The 17,223-nt window shown below is 35.0% G+C and overlaps 3 protein-coding genes and 1 pseudogene across 5 annotated transcripts in view; all 4 read left to right on the top strand.

Annotated features, from left to right (window-relative positions):
- Positions 1-2,984, top strand: part of LOC109354383 (serine/threonine-protein kinase prpf4B-like) — a 10,447-nt gene extending 7,463 nt beyond the window's left edge. Inside the window, exon 14 of one of the 3 annotated variants that reach the window (XM_019596853.1) lies at positions 2,351-2,984. The gene's annotated coding sequence lies outside the window, so the exon portion shown is untranslated. The remainder of the gene's footprint in view (positions 1-2,350) is intronic. The other 2 variants (XM_019596851.1, XM_019596850.1) reach the window with 2 other exon arrangements.
- On the top strand, positions 5,604-7,866 carry LOC109354385 (cytochrome P450 CYP73A100-like). Its single transcript, XM_019596855.1, has 2 exons — positions 5,604-6,515; positions 6,982-7,866. The coding sequence occupies exons 1-2, from the start codon at positions 5,650-5,652 to the stop codon at positions 7,706-7,708; spliced, it is 1,593 nt and encodes a 530-aa protein (XP_019452400.1). The 5' UTR covers positions 5,604-5,649; the 3' UTR covers positions 7,709-7,866.
- LOC109354389 (glycine-rich RNA-binding protein RZ1B-like) lies at positions 8,582-10,298 on the top strand. The gene is made up of 3 exons (XM_019596862.1): positions 8,582-8,734; positions 9,440-9,807; positions 9,875-10,298. Exons 1-3 carry the CDS (start codon positions 8,624-8,626, stop codon positions 10,107-10,109), a joined length of 714 nt encoding a protein of 237 aa, XP_019452407.1. The 5' UTR covers positions 8,582-8,623; the 3' UTR covers positions 10,110-10,298.
- Positions 11,596-13,000, top strand: LOC109353857 (annotated as a pseudogene).

Here is a 17,223-nt window from a genome sequence, read left to right as displayed (position 1 = left end):
TATGTTTGGTATGCGGTACTAAATGGAGCAGAAATTTCATGGATCTGTTTTATTTGTTAAATTGTATTGAAAACTTGTTCATGGAATTTTTACCACCATGTCACAACCGTGCCTAACTAACTCACTGTATATATATATATATAAACATTTACGGTTTGGAGGTTTTGGGGTGGATGTGACCATTTTGGTGAAGATATCACTTTTTATTATCTATTTTTATAGTTCATTTTATGGAGTATATATACATGAAGAGGGAGCATTGTATCTTTAGAAACTAGCTATAAACTAATCCCTATTATCAAAGCTAAGCTCCATCAGGACAAAGTAGTCTCATATTAGTGTCCTCATAATTTTAAAGCTAGTCAGACACGAGGGGGGCTGTAGAGATTTATTTTATTGATTGTAATATTCTAAATGACTGGATTTAGATTGATTGCAGTAACTTGTTTTTAGAACAAATTGTAGAAGTTAGTTTGATTATGAAGATTGGCTTAGTTGTTTTCCAAATATACAATCCTCTCTGCAATGGTATATATACCTCCTTGTAGTTAACTCTGAAAGCAGATCTTTAGAGAAATATTCTCTCTAGAAAATTCGAAGTCAATGATATGTTTTGGCTATGACCAAAGCAATTCTGATCACACTTTTTTCTAAAGAAACAATATAGCAGTATCACTACATGTATTGTATAAGTATGTTGTCATTAGTCTTCAAGTTTTGATTTGCCCCTAAGAGCCACTTATAATAACTTGGACAATCCGCCTCTAAGGGTGAATGATTGTTATTAGTGTTGAACTATTGAATTCCCTCGCAATAACTATGTTAATGTTATTTGGTTCCAAGTATCTAATCTAAGTCTGCTAGTTTGATGGTATTTGACATGGACTTCCACCACTGCTGCTAGAAGTTCTATACTTGGTACCAAAAAAGGTCTTTATATGGATTGGGCATCCCTCATCCTTTGAGATAGCTCATCGGATGAGTTAGGCCGAGTCCATCATTTGTAAGATGATGTCAAACCTAACCCAATCACAAGAATGGATCGCATCGCATGCAGAAAATATGTGTAAACAGCACCCTCCAGGTAAAAGAATATGAAACCAAGAGCCATTTATGATAACTAGGGCTTTTGGGGTGGAGTTAGGCTCAATTCTTTTAGTAACAGGAAATGACCCTAAGGAAAGAAAAGCTCTACAGGAGTAGAAAGTTTGAAATGAAAAATATAGGTCCTCTAAAATATTTTCTCTGGATAGAAGTATCTTGATCAAATACTGGAATACTTCTTTCTCAAAGGAAAAATACCCTAGATCTATTATGATAAATAAGAATGGAAGTTTTGAAATTATGTGCAGATCCAAATCAGGTGCCCATTGAGTAAGGAAGATATGGTAGACTTGTAGGAAGTCTGAAACTTAGCTCTTATACCATTTCGAGAGAAAAAAAAATTCTTTTTTTCTCTATTTTCTTAGTTTATTACAGAAGGTTTATAGCGAATACAAAGAGGATTGTATCTTTAGAAAACAGCTGGTCCAGCTTGGTGTAATCAATCTATATTCAGTAATTTGCAATAGTGCAAATATATTGATGTAACCTCAACACTTCACTACTTGGTCCAGCTGTTTTATACTATTAATACTAGTATATGTTGTCAGAGCTTTGAATCCTAACGATGCTCTGATGGTATGAATGTGCATGAAGAACATAATGGAGATGGTGGAGTTGAAGGTTGGATGACAATCAGGCTTTCCATCCATTCCATTTATCTTCAGGTGGTGGAGATGATGCAGGTGTGTAGGTTGGAAGGATAGAAATAGCTAGAACACGTTTTAGTCAAAACCCAAGTACAGTTAGAAAATATAAGGCAGAATTTGAAGTAGAAGAAGCAAAGTGCTGTCCCTCCACTTCCCTACCTTTTCTCCCCACTAGTTGCCTTTATATATATTTGCCCATTCATTTTCTCTACTCACAAGCTTCGAATGAGCTATGCTACTCTCTTACTCTCTCCAATCTCACCCGTGGTCTGTTAATTTTCCATAATGGGTAACTCCTCTTGCTACCCCTCTAGCCCATTCTTTTATAATTTATACACTATTAGGGTAGTGTAGTTAAGTAACAATATCTACTGTGTAAAGGTTTAAGCTCAGTCAGTGAGAAGTTACACGTAGAAGCCACATTTGTAGCCAGCTAGTTAGGGCCTTAGAACAACAGACTTCAGGTACATTTTAGTTACAGCACTATTGTTACATTTTAGTTACAGTTCTCTCCAGAATTTCCTCTCTAGTTTCTGTTTTCTTATATGGTATCACAGCCGAGGATTCATGGCAACCTCACCCACCACCATGATTCCCAGTGTCATTGAAGCAATTTGTTGTCGTGATGCTGCCATCTAATATGCTTGGTTGTACAACTTGGATTGGAAACCTTTTGGAACTACATTATCGTTAGATGTTAGTGTGTCTAGTGCTAGTTTCTGCTTCAGATTCTTAATAAATATTTCCTTTTTACTTGATATGTCATATTTGTCTACTTTAATATCCCGATCTCTTATCCCGTGTAATTTTGTGGACCTGAAATCGTGTTTTACCACAATAATACATAAAATTAATTGCAAAGTGGGCTTGGCAGATAGATAGAAACCCACTTTACATGAATAATATCCTTTATATCTTTTGAATTGTTGTATATAGCTGAAGTTCCTTCAACATGATATGGATCCCAAGAGTATCATTGTTTGTAGGCAAGAAATGCTGTAAGACGCAAGTACTTATTGAAACAGCTAATAGAAGTGAACAGAGATTGAAAGGGCAATCCGGTTCTTTTATTCTCTTGCTATGTTCACATATGGTCTGTGGTTAGCTTCCTTTCAGATCTTGCAGCCCCAAATTTAGGTTTTGGGCTTGTGACCTGACCTCAGCAAACTAGGATCTTACTCCTGATGTTTTTTTCTTACTCACATGTGATTATGCTAAGAATTTAATTGTTAATGATTGTTCATTTACTGAGAAGTATTTATTTGGCAATAAATAGTTCTGCATGCTAAAAGCCTTAACCTGTACTGGTGGGTAAAGTTTCATGCGTATCATGATTATTAGTTGTTAATAGCTCATAACTGTAACATGGTTACTTCTACTGTGGTTGAACTTTTGCTGGTCAGAGTTCGTGGTTACTTCATGTACATGTTGACTTTATTCCTTTTGGGTGATACCAGCTGCAGAGGATTTTAATAACTCCGTAATGTTTGATAATTACAAATAAGTCCTGTAATATTGAATCTTACATTTGTGTCATTCTCATCCTTTTAATTTCTAAACTAAACATCTCATTAATATATGAATTAAATTTATTTGGTTTTTGTGTTCGGATTTTTTAGGTAGTTATTGTATCTGTAGTAAAATATGTGATGATAGATTCACATGATTAATTATAAAAATAAAATATGGAACGATGAACTACTTTTCTTAACATGACCTATAGTATTGACGGCGGGAAGGAAAGCATGGATGCCCTTTAGTCACTTACTATAAACAAGGCTGCTTTTCAAATATTCAAACAATGCCCAGATGTCTTTAGGTGCTCTGTCAAACTTGGATAACATTTTGAAAAGGAGATGAATTCTCTTAATCACAAAAGTATCTGAAGGAAATAAAGGCAAAGAATATATAAAAATGACAAAAGAAAGAAAAAGAATGCCTACTTAGAAAGACGAATGCCAAAGATATAAACTAAATGCGCAGCTTTGGAACTCTCATGATTGAACCGCATGATCCTGATTATAATAATAGTCCAAGCCTTCGACCAAGAAAAGTGTTGGATGGACATTATTCTGTGAAAGTTTTTTCTCAACTGGCAGAAAAAGAAATCATAAGTGAAAATAAAGAAGAAATTGACAAGAAAGTGGAAGACTTAGAGGTCAAAAGACACATTTAGTTCACAGATTAAGCAGTTTAGATTTTAAAGGGGATACTGCACTCGCGGATGCGGATATTGTGGCTGATCCTTTTGTAAAGGAACTAGCTTTTGATGAGAATAATGATGAAACTGATGATAGAGTAGAAAAATCATTCTTCAAGGTATCAAACTGGTATAGAGGTTAGGTTAGGTTAGGAGTTAGGACTTAGGAGTATTAATTGAAGTACAAGGATCAACATGCAGAGTGCTTCTCATCTGGATTTGGAGAAGAGGCCAGTGTCAATGAGGACTATACAAGTAGCATGTGATTGTGTTTCAGACTTGAGTTTTGGAAGTAGCTTAGGCTAAGTGGGTCATTGCCTGAATCTTTAATCTTTCTATTTGCATAAGTTAACCAAAAACCTATATTTCACTCTGGATTTCATATATTTAAAAGATCAATTAGCTTGATTGGGGTAAAAAAAAATACACACATTGTTTCCAACTATTATCAAAGTTATATTGGTAAAATAATCTGTTAGTTGAATGGAAATCCTTTGCTAATGAATACTTGTGTGATGGTTATGAACATAAGCCTTTTACATTTGAAATTTTATGTTGTAGAAAAATACACGGAATTGTGGCCACACGAATTCACCTGCCTTTACCTTAGTATGCATTCAAAGATATCAGGGTAATGCATTTTGGGTTGCGTTAGTCTCACTCTATAGACAAACTATCACCTTTTAAACACTATTATCTTGCTTCCATCTATTGCGTTTGTCATTTCTACTTTGGTGCTATCACTTAAAAGGCTAAATTGAGAACATGAAATATCTTAGAAGAACAATTTCGCTTAAAATTAATGGTTATCTTAACTAATGTTGTAAGGATATTATTTGAGAAAAACGAAAGAAGAAATTTTGTCTTGGAAAACCAAGTCTGACTCTACTAAAATATGTAAACATCATTTTTCGATTCAAGGTTTCCCTTTCCTATTCATTAAACAATATCCTTAGAATAGTAGTTAACATTTCTCTATAATTAATTTATCTAATTGACTATATATAATCAGTTATTAATATAGTTTCTTTCTGAGCATGAATTGATCCAAACATTTCAGGCATGGCTGGCTTGGCTTGACCAAGCTTGGCCATGTGTGCTATTGTTATTATTATCCAACTATATCTGCTAGTTGAAGCAAATCAGACCCCATATCAGGAAAAATATATCATAATGCCTAGTTTTCAAGTTCGACTCAATCAATGATTTACTAATTAAATTATATATAAATAATATAAAATATACAAATATATTATAAAAACATTGTGGTAAAAATGTAGATATTTTCATTTTTTTAAGAAAATTGACATGTGAGATATAAAAAAAAATCGCCCAATACAGCCACTTTTGATGCATGATTTGCATAATTTATTTGTACTGGTATGAGAATATAGATTCACCAATACAATATTAATAATAGTAGTTGCCATCCAAGTGAATATATAAACTCCTACCAACTCAACCTTTCACTTAAAAAAAAAGGTTTACTCACCCACTCACATTCCTATATTCCTTCCTACCTTGTTTTGAAAAAATATACTGATCGAGCCAATAGATTTAGCAAAAACAATGGGGCACTTACCCATCATTATCCTAATATATATAAACTCATTCTAGGATCTAATTAACCAAACCAAACCAAATATCCATTCAATATTTCAATCCTACCCATATTCCATTCCCTCTACAACACAAAAAATGTCTCATCAACTCAGAAAACCACTCTTTTGCACTCTTATAATACTTGTACTTATTTCAATCATTACAAAGCTATTGTATCCTTATTTCTCTATACCTTTTTCTTCAACCTATCTCACAATTTCTGGTGCCACCCTATTCTCTATTATCATCATATATTTCTTCTCTTCAACCACTCTCCCTCCAGGCCCTTTTTCTGTTCCTATATTTGGAAACTGGCTTCAAGTTGGTAATGACCTTAACCATCGAATTCTAGCTTCAATGTCACAAACTTATGGTTCAGTTTTCCTACTCAAACTTGGTTCCAAAAACTTGGTGGTAGTTTCTGATCCTGAACTTGCCACCCAAGTTCTCCACTCACAAGGTGTGGAATTTGGTTCAAGACCAAGAAATGTTGTGTTTGATATCTTCACAGGAAATGGACAAGACATGGTGTTCACTGTATATGGTGATCATTGGAGAAAAATGCGTAGAATCATGACACTGCCATTTTTCACTAACAAAGTTGTCCAAAATTATAGTAACATGTGGGAAGAAGAGATGGATTTGGTGGTGCATGACCTTAAGGGTAATGAGAGAGTAAAAAGTGAAGGGTTGGTTATTAGAAAGCGTTTGCAGTTGATGTTGTATAATATTATGTATAGGATGATGTTTGATGCAAAGTTTGAGTCACAAGAGGATACTTTGTTTGTTGAGGCTACAAAATTTAACTCAGAGAGAAGCCGTTTGGCACAGAGTTTTGAATATAATTATGGTGACTTTATACCTTTGCTTAGGCCATTTTTGAGGGGCTACCTCAACAAGTGCAAGGACTTACAATCTAGGAGGCTGGCATTTTTCAACAATCACTACATTCAGAAAAGGAGGTAAATATTATTAAGTCCAAGTACACATTTGAACATATATATATATATAGGAAGTGACTTAAGTAAGAACAATTGTTATTGTGAGAAATGAGAACATTTAATATGGATCATTGAATCGAAAAGTTATTGTGGGGATAATCTTGGTTACGGTACCTTTGTCAAAATTGTTGGAAAATATGATCAAGACAACCACAATCGTGATTGCAACGTAATCAGAAAAACCATTGAAACTACGATATTGTGTTCTCAATTACGAATTTTAAGACTTGTTAATTAACATGTGGTTAGAATTAAGAATGAGAAGTGGTTTAAAGTGAAAGTGAGATGATGGAATTTTAGCTATTAAATCTGTTATGAGTGATTGAAATTAATATAGAAAATATTTCATATCACCATTATAATAGTTTGTTTTAATTGTGATTTATAAGGTAAAGTACTTGTTCCTAATTCTTGTATCTCTCTGCAGACAAATAATGGCTGCCAATGGGGATAAACACAAGATAATCTGTGCAATTGATCACATAATAGATGCTCAAATGAAAGGAGAAATAAGTGAAGAGAATGTGCTCTACATAGTAGAAAACATCAATGTTGCAGCAATAGAGACAACATTATGGTCCATGGAGTGGGCAATAGCAGAGTTAGTTAATCACTCATCTGTTCAAAACAAGATTCGTGATGAAATATCAAAGAACCTTAAAGGCCAACCAGTTACAGAATCCAACCTTAATGAACTACCCTATTTACAAGCCACAGTGAAAGAGACATTAAGACTACACACACCAATTCCACTATTGGTTCCACACATGAACCTTGAAGAAGCAAAACTTGGAGGCTATACTATTCCAAAGGAATCTAAGGTTGTAGTGAATGCATGGTGGCTTGCAAATAACCCAACATGGTGGAAAAACCCAGAGGAGTTTAGGCCAGAGAGGTTCTTGGAAGAGGAACATGAGACAGGTGCTGTTGTTGGAGGAAAAGTTGATTATAGATTCTTACCTTTTGGTGTTGGTAGAAGGAGTTGCCCTGGTATTATACTTGCACTACCAATTTTGGGACTTGTGATTGCAAAGTTAGTGTCAAATTTTGAGATGAAAAGTGCAGAGGGAACAAAGGTAGATGTGAGTGAAAAAGGAGGGCAATTTAGCTTGCACATTGCTAATCATTCCATTGTATTGTTCCAACCAATTTAGCACATGATTCTGGCTAAGTCCTGGTTCTTTCCCACATGCATTTTGTGTGCCTTAATGTGTTTCCATTAAGCTGGTTGAATTATGTTGTTATTATTAGTACAGAACATGTTTCTTTTCTGTACTTTGTAATGTGTCAAATAACTTCGTTTTCCACTTTCCCCTTATTTAATTTTCCATGTATCTTATAATCTGTTTATAGAGTAAAATAGATAGGGCTTTGTATTTGTTCTACACAACCACAGAATGATTTTGCAATGTTTGGTGATGTGTCTCGCTAAAATATACAATTACCTTGTATTTATGAAAGATATCGTGAAAACTAATCAAATCATATTGTATCTTATTAGTCAAAACTAGTCTATATATGTAAGAAAGATTCAAATATTCAACCTTGCATTTGCTTATAACATGGTCTACTAGTATATCTTTGCAATAATTAAATTATATGTTTCAAATGATAATTAAGTTAGATGCAATTAAATTGGTCGTGAATTGAAAAATATTAACAAAACCAACCAAACCATATATATATTATTACTTGATTGATGTGCGTTTAACCACTATAACAATATTGGTTTGATAACAGATACACTGTTAATAACAGACTCACTTGTTTGTACGTCCATGAAATAAAGAACGTGCATGGTATGAGACATAGTTGTTAAATGATTAAAAGAGTTGAATAACTTTTAGAGTCTATTCAAGATCAAGAAAAAATTGGTTAGGGAAGTTCTGAATTAACTTTCAAGCGTTCCCTTCTTTACCCAATCTCTCATCGTAAGCACTTTAATATTCATATACATAATGTTTCTCTTTGAAACGATTCCATTCATTATTTTTTTAGATTGTCTCTTTAAAATTTGAACATTTGAATTTGGGTTCAGGATTTAATGCAATTGAAGGAATTCAGTAGTGATGGCTGCGAAGGAAAAGAATCGAATATTTGTTGGAGGTTTGTCTCCGGACGTTACGGAGCGTGAACTTGAGCATGCTTTTAATCGTTACGGCAAAATTCTTGAATGCCAGGTACCCAAATTTCCCTTTCCTTATTTTGTTTTCTGTTTTAAATTCACTGCATGTATCATCGTAATTATTTGCTATTGTAATTAGTTAGTGTGAGAATTATTTGTTTTATTTGGATAATGTCAAATTTGTAGTTTCTTTATATTACCAGACCTAAAGGTGGGAAGGAAAGTTTTTTGTTTGACTTTTTCAATTCCATTTAACTGAATTTAAGTATATATTCCTCATTAACATTTATATTTCTTATGTTAAATGATATTATATTTTTACTTTTAAAATATAAAGACAAAAGTCATTTTGTCTGTTATTTTGTGAGAGGGTCTCACTAGTTGATGATAGGGTGTTGACCGTACAGTTATATGAATCTACGATTCTACTGTATAAGGGAGCTGATTTGTTACTCTGTTTTTTGGTTGAATTTTTATTTTATTTTTTATTATAGGATTATTACTTTGCTAATTTTTATTTACTTGCTTTTGTTGTCTTTCAAGAATGCTGGTTGTGAATCTTGTGATCTTTGAGACGCTATAGGTGGATTTTTATAAGATTTTTTATGAGAGTGATTTTGTGAGGATGAACTTAATCTTCAATTTTGTGATAGAACAATAGTTTGTTATGTGGAATTTGATGAAAGGAAGATATCTTTCTCGATTTGTTGTGCTTAAGATTCATTAATGATGTAAGATTCTCAAGTGGTTGTTCATTTAGATCATGATGGAAAGAGATACAGGCCGACGCCGTGGATTTGGGTTCATTACATTTGAAGACCGTAGGGGAATGGAGGATGCAATCAAGGAAATGCATGGACAGGAAATTGATGATCACATCATTTCAGTCAACAAGGCCAAGCCCAGGCCCAATCCCAGGCCCAAGATGGGAGGTGATGACTATGCTGACCAAGGTTACAGTGCTACTAGGGTAGGCTATGGGCGTGGAGATAGGGTGGGACAGGATGACTGCTTCAAATGTGGGCGGAAAGGGCATTCGGCCCGAGATTGTCCTAGGTTTCGAGGTGAACGTGATCAATATGCTGATGATCGACGTTATGGAGATAGCTATCACTATATGAGTCACAGGTACACACTGCATAAGACATTCTATGCATTTGTCACTGCATTCATTGTCTCACTTAAAATTGTTTAGGTATCCAACTAATGGTGATCGGTTTGCAAGTGATTGGTATGGTGGTGGTGGCTCAGATTACCGGTATGGCACAGAAAGAGGCTATGACTGGTACAATGGTCCACGAGGAGGTGCTGGTAGGTATGGAAGTGAAATGGCAGGTCGAGATGAAGGAAGGAATTACAGGGGAAGGCCTGGTCCATATGACCGCCCAAGCTGGGGTGGTGGTCGTCCATCTTCATTTGGTCGCTATTGATTGATGTTCTTACGGGAAATCTAAATTTAGATGCCACATTAGGGACATAGTCTTTGTTATGTAGGACGTTGAAGTTTCAGTCAACATGTAGATTGCAGTTTCATGGATTCTAGATTTCTGTTTTTTTATTATTCAGAGCATGCTAATCCTTGTAGATGCTTAGCTAATTCAATTATCTTTCTTTGCCAACAAGCATAATTTATTGTTGTTTCACATTATTTTAAAATCTGTGGTATTATTGTTCAAACTTTCTCAGGGCAACTGTGATGTGCTTATTGGCGTCCTTGGACCGGGATCACATGTTCTTAACGGTGTCTCGTTCTCTCTTTTAACTCAATCATATATTAAGACGTGTATAAAATAAAAAATTTAAAAACAAAAAATAATAAAATAGAACATTCTAATTGGTTTAGAATATGAAGTGATACACACATGTGATTTCATGCATTTGTTTCTTACCCAAGTTTACTTGAACTATGAAGTCATATTTCAAAGTTCATGTTATAAACGCTCACTTGTCTTAGTCTTTCATGTTTTCGGTGTGCCTTAAATTACAATTTTATTACATATTTTTTAAAACCATGATTCACATCAATCCCTTAAATTACAATTTTATTTAAAAATAATGCACAAAACGATATCATTTTGTGCTATTTTCTCCCTCTGGCCAGCTCCAAACACACTTGTCCTTTAAGATTTATGTAAATATATTAGTTTCTGTTTCATTTCTTCTCATTTTTGAAACATAGTACAACTACCAATTATTTAGATGTGAACAAAAATTAATTTTACAAATCAAATCATATGTGATTGGATTTGTTTACCTGAACTTTGACCATATGATTGACTAAGTTTGAAAAAAAGTTTAATATGTATATATTGATAGTGTAAGTGTTTTTTTATACTGTCAATAAATCACCATTAACTCTTAAACAAAAGTAATACAAATAACGTTAGATGATGCGTTGATTGTGTAAAAAACTTTACACTGTCAATGCACATATATTAAACTTTTTAAAAAAATTGGTGACAAATTGTTTTTTTAATCATCAATTATATATAATCGAGCATTGTTATAATCGTTTATAATATAAAATTTGATGTTTAAATATGTATCTTAAAAAAAACATTTTTTTAAATAATATACTCCATTTAAATTTTATAGATTAAGACTCGGCTTATGAATTATTTAATATTTTCAGCAATTCTAAAACGAAAGGGTGCTTTTAATTTATATTTTCTAAAATATTTTTAAAATTAAAGTTAGGCTAAATTAAATTGATCTTTAGTTAACTGCTTCCATATATATCAACAATTTAAAACAAATGCCAAAGTTGAATCCAGATCTCAAATAACAGTGTGTGTAAAATGAGTGGAGAGCCGAGAGGAGTTTAGCCTAACTCGAATCCCATTTGATATTTTAAAGGGACACTTGTTTTTTAATGGAATTCAACTCGATAATAGTGAACAAGGATCCTCTCCATTAATGGAGAGGCAAGTGATTGTTTTGTTCACATTTTTAATGGCAAAAAAGGAATTTTATGATACACAAAAGGGTAAAATTGTTATTACATGTTGCATGTTGTGTGTTAATGTGTGTCACTTGCCTCTCCATTAATGGAGAGGAGCCTTACTGGATAATAGTTGGGGATAGAACTAGTTTATTGCCATGTTGACAATGAATTAATGGTCAAGCATAGTACAATCTCGGCCAATATAATAACTGTTTTAAGAGCTTAGTGTTTTCTATAAGTTCTTGTTATTTCGCTTGGCCTTGCTGGGTTTCTACTTGTTATGATCATAGTTCAGAAAAAGATCTATTTCATACAAAGTGAGTATGGTGTAAGTGCTGCTGTGGTGCTTTTCTTGCTCTTCCTTCCTCTTGCTGTTGTTTTTGGTGAACAATTTAAAGATTCAGCAGAGTCAAAAGCTTGCATTTTTTACCCCTAAACGGTGAAAGTAGCAACTGAAGCTGAGAATTGTAACGGTAATCCTAACTCTAGCTCTCTTTCCACATCAAGAGTTCCCAAAGAAGTTGTAGAAACAAAATGGTGGCAAAATATTTAATTTTTAGTCCACCAGAGAGAGGTGAGGACTATACAATACTTCAAGCACTCTTCAGCATAGACATGATAATACTATTCATTGCTACAACTTGTGGTGTTGGGGGAACTTTAACTGCAATTGACAACTTGGGTCAGATTGGAACCTCACTTGGATACCCAAAAACCAGCATAAGCACTTTTGTGTCCTTAGTGAGCATTTGGAATTACCTAGGGCGTGTCTTTTCTGGGTTTGTTTCTGAACATATTCTAACAAAGTACAACTTCCCTCGAACTCTTATGCTCACTTTGACTCTACTCTTGTCATGTGTTGGTCATATTTTGATAGCATTTGATGTACCTAATGGTCTCTATGCAGCTTCAATAATCATAGGGTTTTGTTTTGGTGCACAATGGTCTTTAGTTTTTGCCATAATATCCGAGGTGTTTGGACTAAAGTATTATGCTACTTTATACAACTTTGGTGGAGTAGCAAGCCCGATTGGGTTATATTTGCTTAATGTGAGAGTTACTGGGCATTTGTATGACAAAGAAGCTATGAGACAATTGGTGGCATCAGGGGTCAAAAGAAAGGTTGGTCAAGAACTGAATTGTGTTGGGGCTAGTTGCTTCAAGTTATCATTCATTATTATCACTGCAACAACTATTGTTGGTGCAATTATTTCGCTCATTCTGGTGGCTAGAACAATAAAGTTTTATAAAGGTGACATATACAAGAGGTACAAGGAGCCAACTGCGAGAACCACGGTGGAGGTGGCGGTGGTTCATAGCAGCGGCGAGAGAGAAGAAGAACTAAAAGTGTTAAGACTCATAACAAACCTGAATTGAAACACGTGTATAAAAGAGGTAAGAGGAAAACGTGGTTGTTAAAATAACCAACTTTCCCTCCTAATCCTCTGGTAGTTATGACAGTTAGGAAACTATTAATAGGGGTTAGCATAAGGGTAGAGGGGGAGAGCTAAGTAACTGATTGAGGAATCAGTAGGGGAATTGGATCGTGGGATCCTCTATCTTGTATCTACTTTCACACTACTCTGTAATCTTTCTTTCTCAATAATAATCATAGAACCCTACCACAAGTCTAGCTGACTGTGGGTTAGGGGCAATTTCTTCTATTCTGTCTAATTTTCCCTTACCTAGATACCAATGCTTATCACTGGTATCAGAGCACCATTCTGGTGCCTGTGGAAAATAACCACCCACGCTGCAGTTGAGCTCGTCGTATGGTTTCTACTCGAAGCATGGCCAAAGAAAGTGATAGTGGAACGCAGGGGAAGGGGGGTCAAGAAGGAGAGGAGATACGAATGAGAATGGAGTTGAATGAAGCACGAACTCAGAAGTTGGAAGATTTGATGATGGCAATAGCCACGAAATTGGGGGTCACCACAGAGGAGCCATCCTTGGAGGTGGGCAGTGAGAATGAGGAAGAGGTAGATAGCCACCATCGAGGTCGAGGTCATGACAAATGGAGGAGGTTGGAAATACCTATATTTTCGGGGGATGATGCTTATGGGTGGATACAAAAGCTGGAAAGGTACTTTGCACTAAGATCTATTTCTGATACTGAAAAGATGAGGGCCACTATGGTAGCTTTGGAGGGGAAGGCCCTTAGTTGGTATCAATGGTGGGAAGGGTGTAACCCTTACCCTACCTGGGAGGGATTTAAATTGGCAGTTGTGAGGAGATTTCAGCCTGCTATGGCTCAAAATCCGTTTGAGTTACTCTTGTCTCTCAAGCAAGAAGGGGGAGTTGAAGCTTATGTGGAGGAATTCGAGAAGTTTGCAGGGGCCTTACGAGGAATCAATCACGATTTTGTCAGGGGAATTTTTGTGAATGGGCTTAAAGAGGAGATAAGGGTGGAGGTCAGATTATATGAATTGAAGACCTTGCCAGAATTGATCCAGAAGGCCATCTTGATTGAGCAGAGGAACTTGGTTGTGCACAGGAAGACTCAAACGGGGTATTTGTTGAAAGTTATTTTTACCACTCTACTTTCAAATCCTTTAGGATTCAATTGCAGTATAGTAAAAGGGTTTTATATCGTATCCACAGGGAATTGGTTAAATCAATGCCTTTCTTTAGTAAATTTTCTTAAACAATGAGTTCAGATGGTTTGATGATTGATTTTTGTAACAACTTCAATTGTAAAAATATGCAATATTAAAAAGGATTTATAACAATATGAGAAAACTGTTGGGATTGGGTTTCACTCAATAACTCATCAATATCCTAATGATTCAACATACAAACTTTGGCTTATGCTTAATTTCATCACATCAATTCTTATCTATCTCATTAATCTCTTACATGAGTAGATCAACGATTCCCTAATCTAATTATCAATCTCTTGCATAATTAAAAAGGATAATCGTAATGAGTCCAGATGTAAAATGACAAACAAACTTAATTCTATCTCTAGCAATCACGCTTGTTAGATGAGATAATCTAAATCCGATTATAATATGTAGTTCTCACTCACATATCAAATCTAAATTCATGCCTTAGGTGATCAATCCAAAACATTTATGAAGAACAAGATTAAATCATTGAAATTATCGCATAGAACAGATATTTGTATATAGAAATCAAAATAGATACATCAAAGTTTAGGAGTTACATCCAATCCCAACACAAGGAAATTAGCAATCCATAGCCATGGATGCTTTCAAGCTCAAAGTGAAGATTTAAGAAGAAATGATAGCTCCAAGATGATGCAGGAACAAATCCACCCCTCCAGTTGATCTTCAATCCAAGCTCTATGTGTTTCCAAAGGTGTTTTTCTAAGTTCCTTAAGTTCTGAGTTTGAGGAAAAATTATTCTCTCTAAAAAAACTCTTCGGTTCTGAACCAGAAAATGGCTTTTATAAAGAGAAGCACGCACAGGGCGCCCAGCCCCTTTTCTGGCCGCCCAGCTTGATTTGGACAGAAGCAAAAACGCCCAGCCCTCCTAGAATCAGGCTTGGCGGTTTTGAACGTTCTTCAAGCTCCTAATCATTCTGCAAACCTTTTTCTTGTGGGATCTTCAACCTTAAAAGCTCAAAGTGAGATTGGAAACATGCATTAAACATATTCTAATTGTAAATTAGAATTTCTATAAGTTTTAATCAAAAAGTGTATTTTGCATGATATTTTCCATAAGTCAAAACGATAAGTGCTCTAAAATAAACTAGAAAGTACGGTAAAAATGGCACTTATCAAACTCCCCCCAACTTGAAACTTTGTTTGCCCTCAAACAAAAGGTACTGATGACAAAAAATGATATACACAAGGTTCATTCAATAACAGGGTTCATGAACAATCAAGATTTTCACTTCGCATGATTTCACAAATTTCATTTTTCAATCTCCCTAAAAACGATGTGATGCCCACAACTGATGTTCATTAATGAAATGAATGCAAGTTCAGGATGAATCCATTAGGCAAATCACTCTATCCATGTTATCAACCAAGGAAATTTTCAATGATTCACACAAGTTCTTTTAGAACCAAATGAAGGTTAGTGTTTCACTCATGTTCAGCATTTGAATCACAACAATTCAAGCTTGGTATTTGTCTCATCAATTATCAAGATTGCATGGTTAATCAAGGATCACTAAGGGCTTTTCAGGGTTGTAATGAGGCCAGACTTCAAGGAAAATTAGTTTTTCTGGATATCAAAGTACTTTCAGACTAAAAGAGCAATCCTAATAAGATTTACACAATAAAACCATGAATTCATACTCACTTCAGTATCCTCTTACTATTCCCATTTTGCCAACCTTCTTTACATATTTGAATCATATGACCCTTTTCTTCTCATTCTCATTCTTTTCTCAATCTTTCTCTTGCTTTTCTCATTTCAATTACACTCTTTTCTTTTCTTTTTTTGATACAAGATTATGTACTCAAGATTGAGAAAATTTTGAACAGTTTTGCTTTCTTTGCAACAAGAACACCAACAGCCTCCACTCCCCCCAACTTTGGATAAAACAAATAATCCTATTATAAATGCTCTCTTAACTTAGAAAGTAAGGGAGAAACACATTTTTTTTTCATTAGCTCGGGATTATTCATAAGAACAAAATTAAATTTTATTTTAGGCTCAAAATGGGGTTAACAATGGATGTTCCTAAACAAGGGTAGGCTATTTGGTCAAGTAGCTATATATTCTAATGAAACAAAATTGCCTTGATCATTTCCTATCATTTCCATGCAATCAAAATAATTAGAGACTCAAACAAGTCCGACTGTGCAAAAACATATACTGATTCTCTCATCCTTACATTGTTTAAGGTCACACTCCCTCACCAGGTTCAGATATAAATTTCCTGATTTCAAACACTTCAAGGTTATGCCAATGACCTTCATGTGAAAAATGCAATCATACATGTCATGGTATCATGAGTGCAACCACAAATTTCATCAAGGAGATAATTTCAAATTTTGTTTTTCAACACAATCATGCAACACTTTGACTTTTCATGAACCATGCTTATGAAAATAACCCAATCAGCACATGCAATTACATACCAGGCAAACATGATATTATCAACCAGATGCGTCATTCAAAACAAGTACTAACAACCTAAAAATACTAACTAACCAGATTCATAAAATAGCAAAATTATAAAAAGTACTAAACTGAATTTAAATCAAAATAATAACAAAAAAAACCAGTGTGAGTCGTGATGAATCCTCAGACTTCTGGATCATCAGTCCTCATGAAATCATCAGTATCATCAGTGGCTCCATCTCCTGGTTCAGCTCCAGCAGTGGCACCATCTGCAGCTCTAGCAGCATGACTGCTGCTCTCCCCCTGCCTATCATATGGCCTGCCCTCAGGCCATTGTGTATGAGTAATGAAATCTGGTAAGATGAGTTTGAAAAAAAAGATGAGCTTGTGTTTGGCACGCTGGCAATGGAAAGTTTTAGTAGCCAAATTTTTTTTTTTTTTTTTATAGCCAGGGCGCTGGGCGCTGTATTCCAAGCGCTGGGCAGAATTTGGGCAGTGGCTCCCCATTGCCAGGGCGCTGGGCGCTGTATGCCAGGCCAGCCAGAGCGCTGGGCGCCCCA

This window comes from Lupinus angustifolius, chromosome LG08, assembly GCF_001865875.1.
Source record: "Lupinus angustifolius cultivar Tanjil chromosome LG08, LupAngTanjil_v1.0, whole genome shotgun sequence".
NCBI lineage: Eukaryota > Viridiplantae > Streptophyta > Magnoliopsida > Fabales > Fabaceae > Lupinus > Lupinus angustifolius.
Note: the sequence above shows the minus strand (reverse complement) of the source record. Positions and strands in the feature narration are given on the sequence as shown.

Bases quoted from the DNA above. Each gene is read 5' to 3' on its own strand.
- LOC109354385 (XM_019596855.1), top strand. From the start codon at position 5,650: ATGTCTCATCAACTCAGAAAACCACTCTTTTGCACTCTTATAATACTT. The intron at 6,516-6,981 runs GTAAATATTATT...ATCTCTCTGCAG, and splicing joins CACTACATTCAGAAAAGGAG to ACAAATAATGGCTGCCAATG.
- LOC109354389 (XM_019596862.1), top strand. From the start codon at position 8,624: ATGGCTGCGAAGGAAAAGAATCGAATATTTGTTGGAGGTTTGTCTCCG. The intron at 8,735-9,439 runs GTACCCAAATTT...TTGTTCATTTAG, and splicing joins GCAAAATTCTTGAATGCCAG to ATCATGATGGAAAGAGATAC. The intron at 9,808-9,874 runs GTACACACTGCA...AAAATTGTTTAG, and splicing joins TATCACTATATGAGTCACAG to GTATCCAACTAATGGTGATC.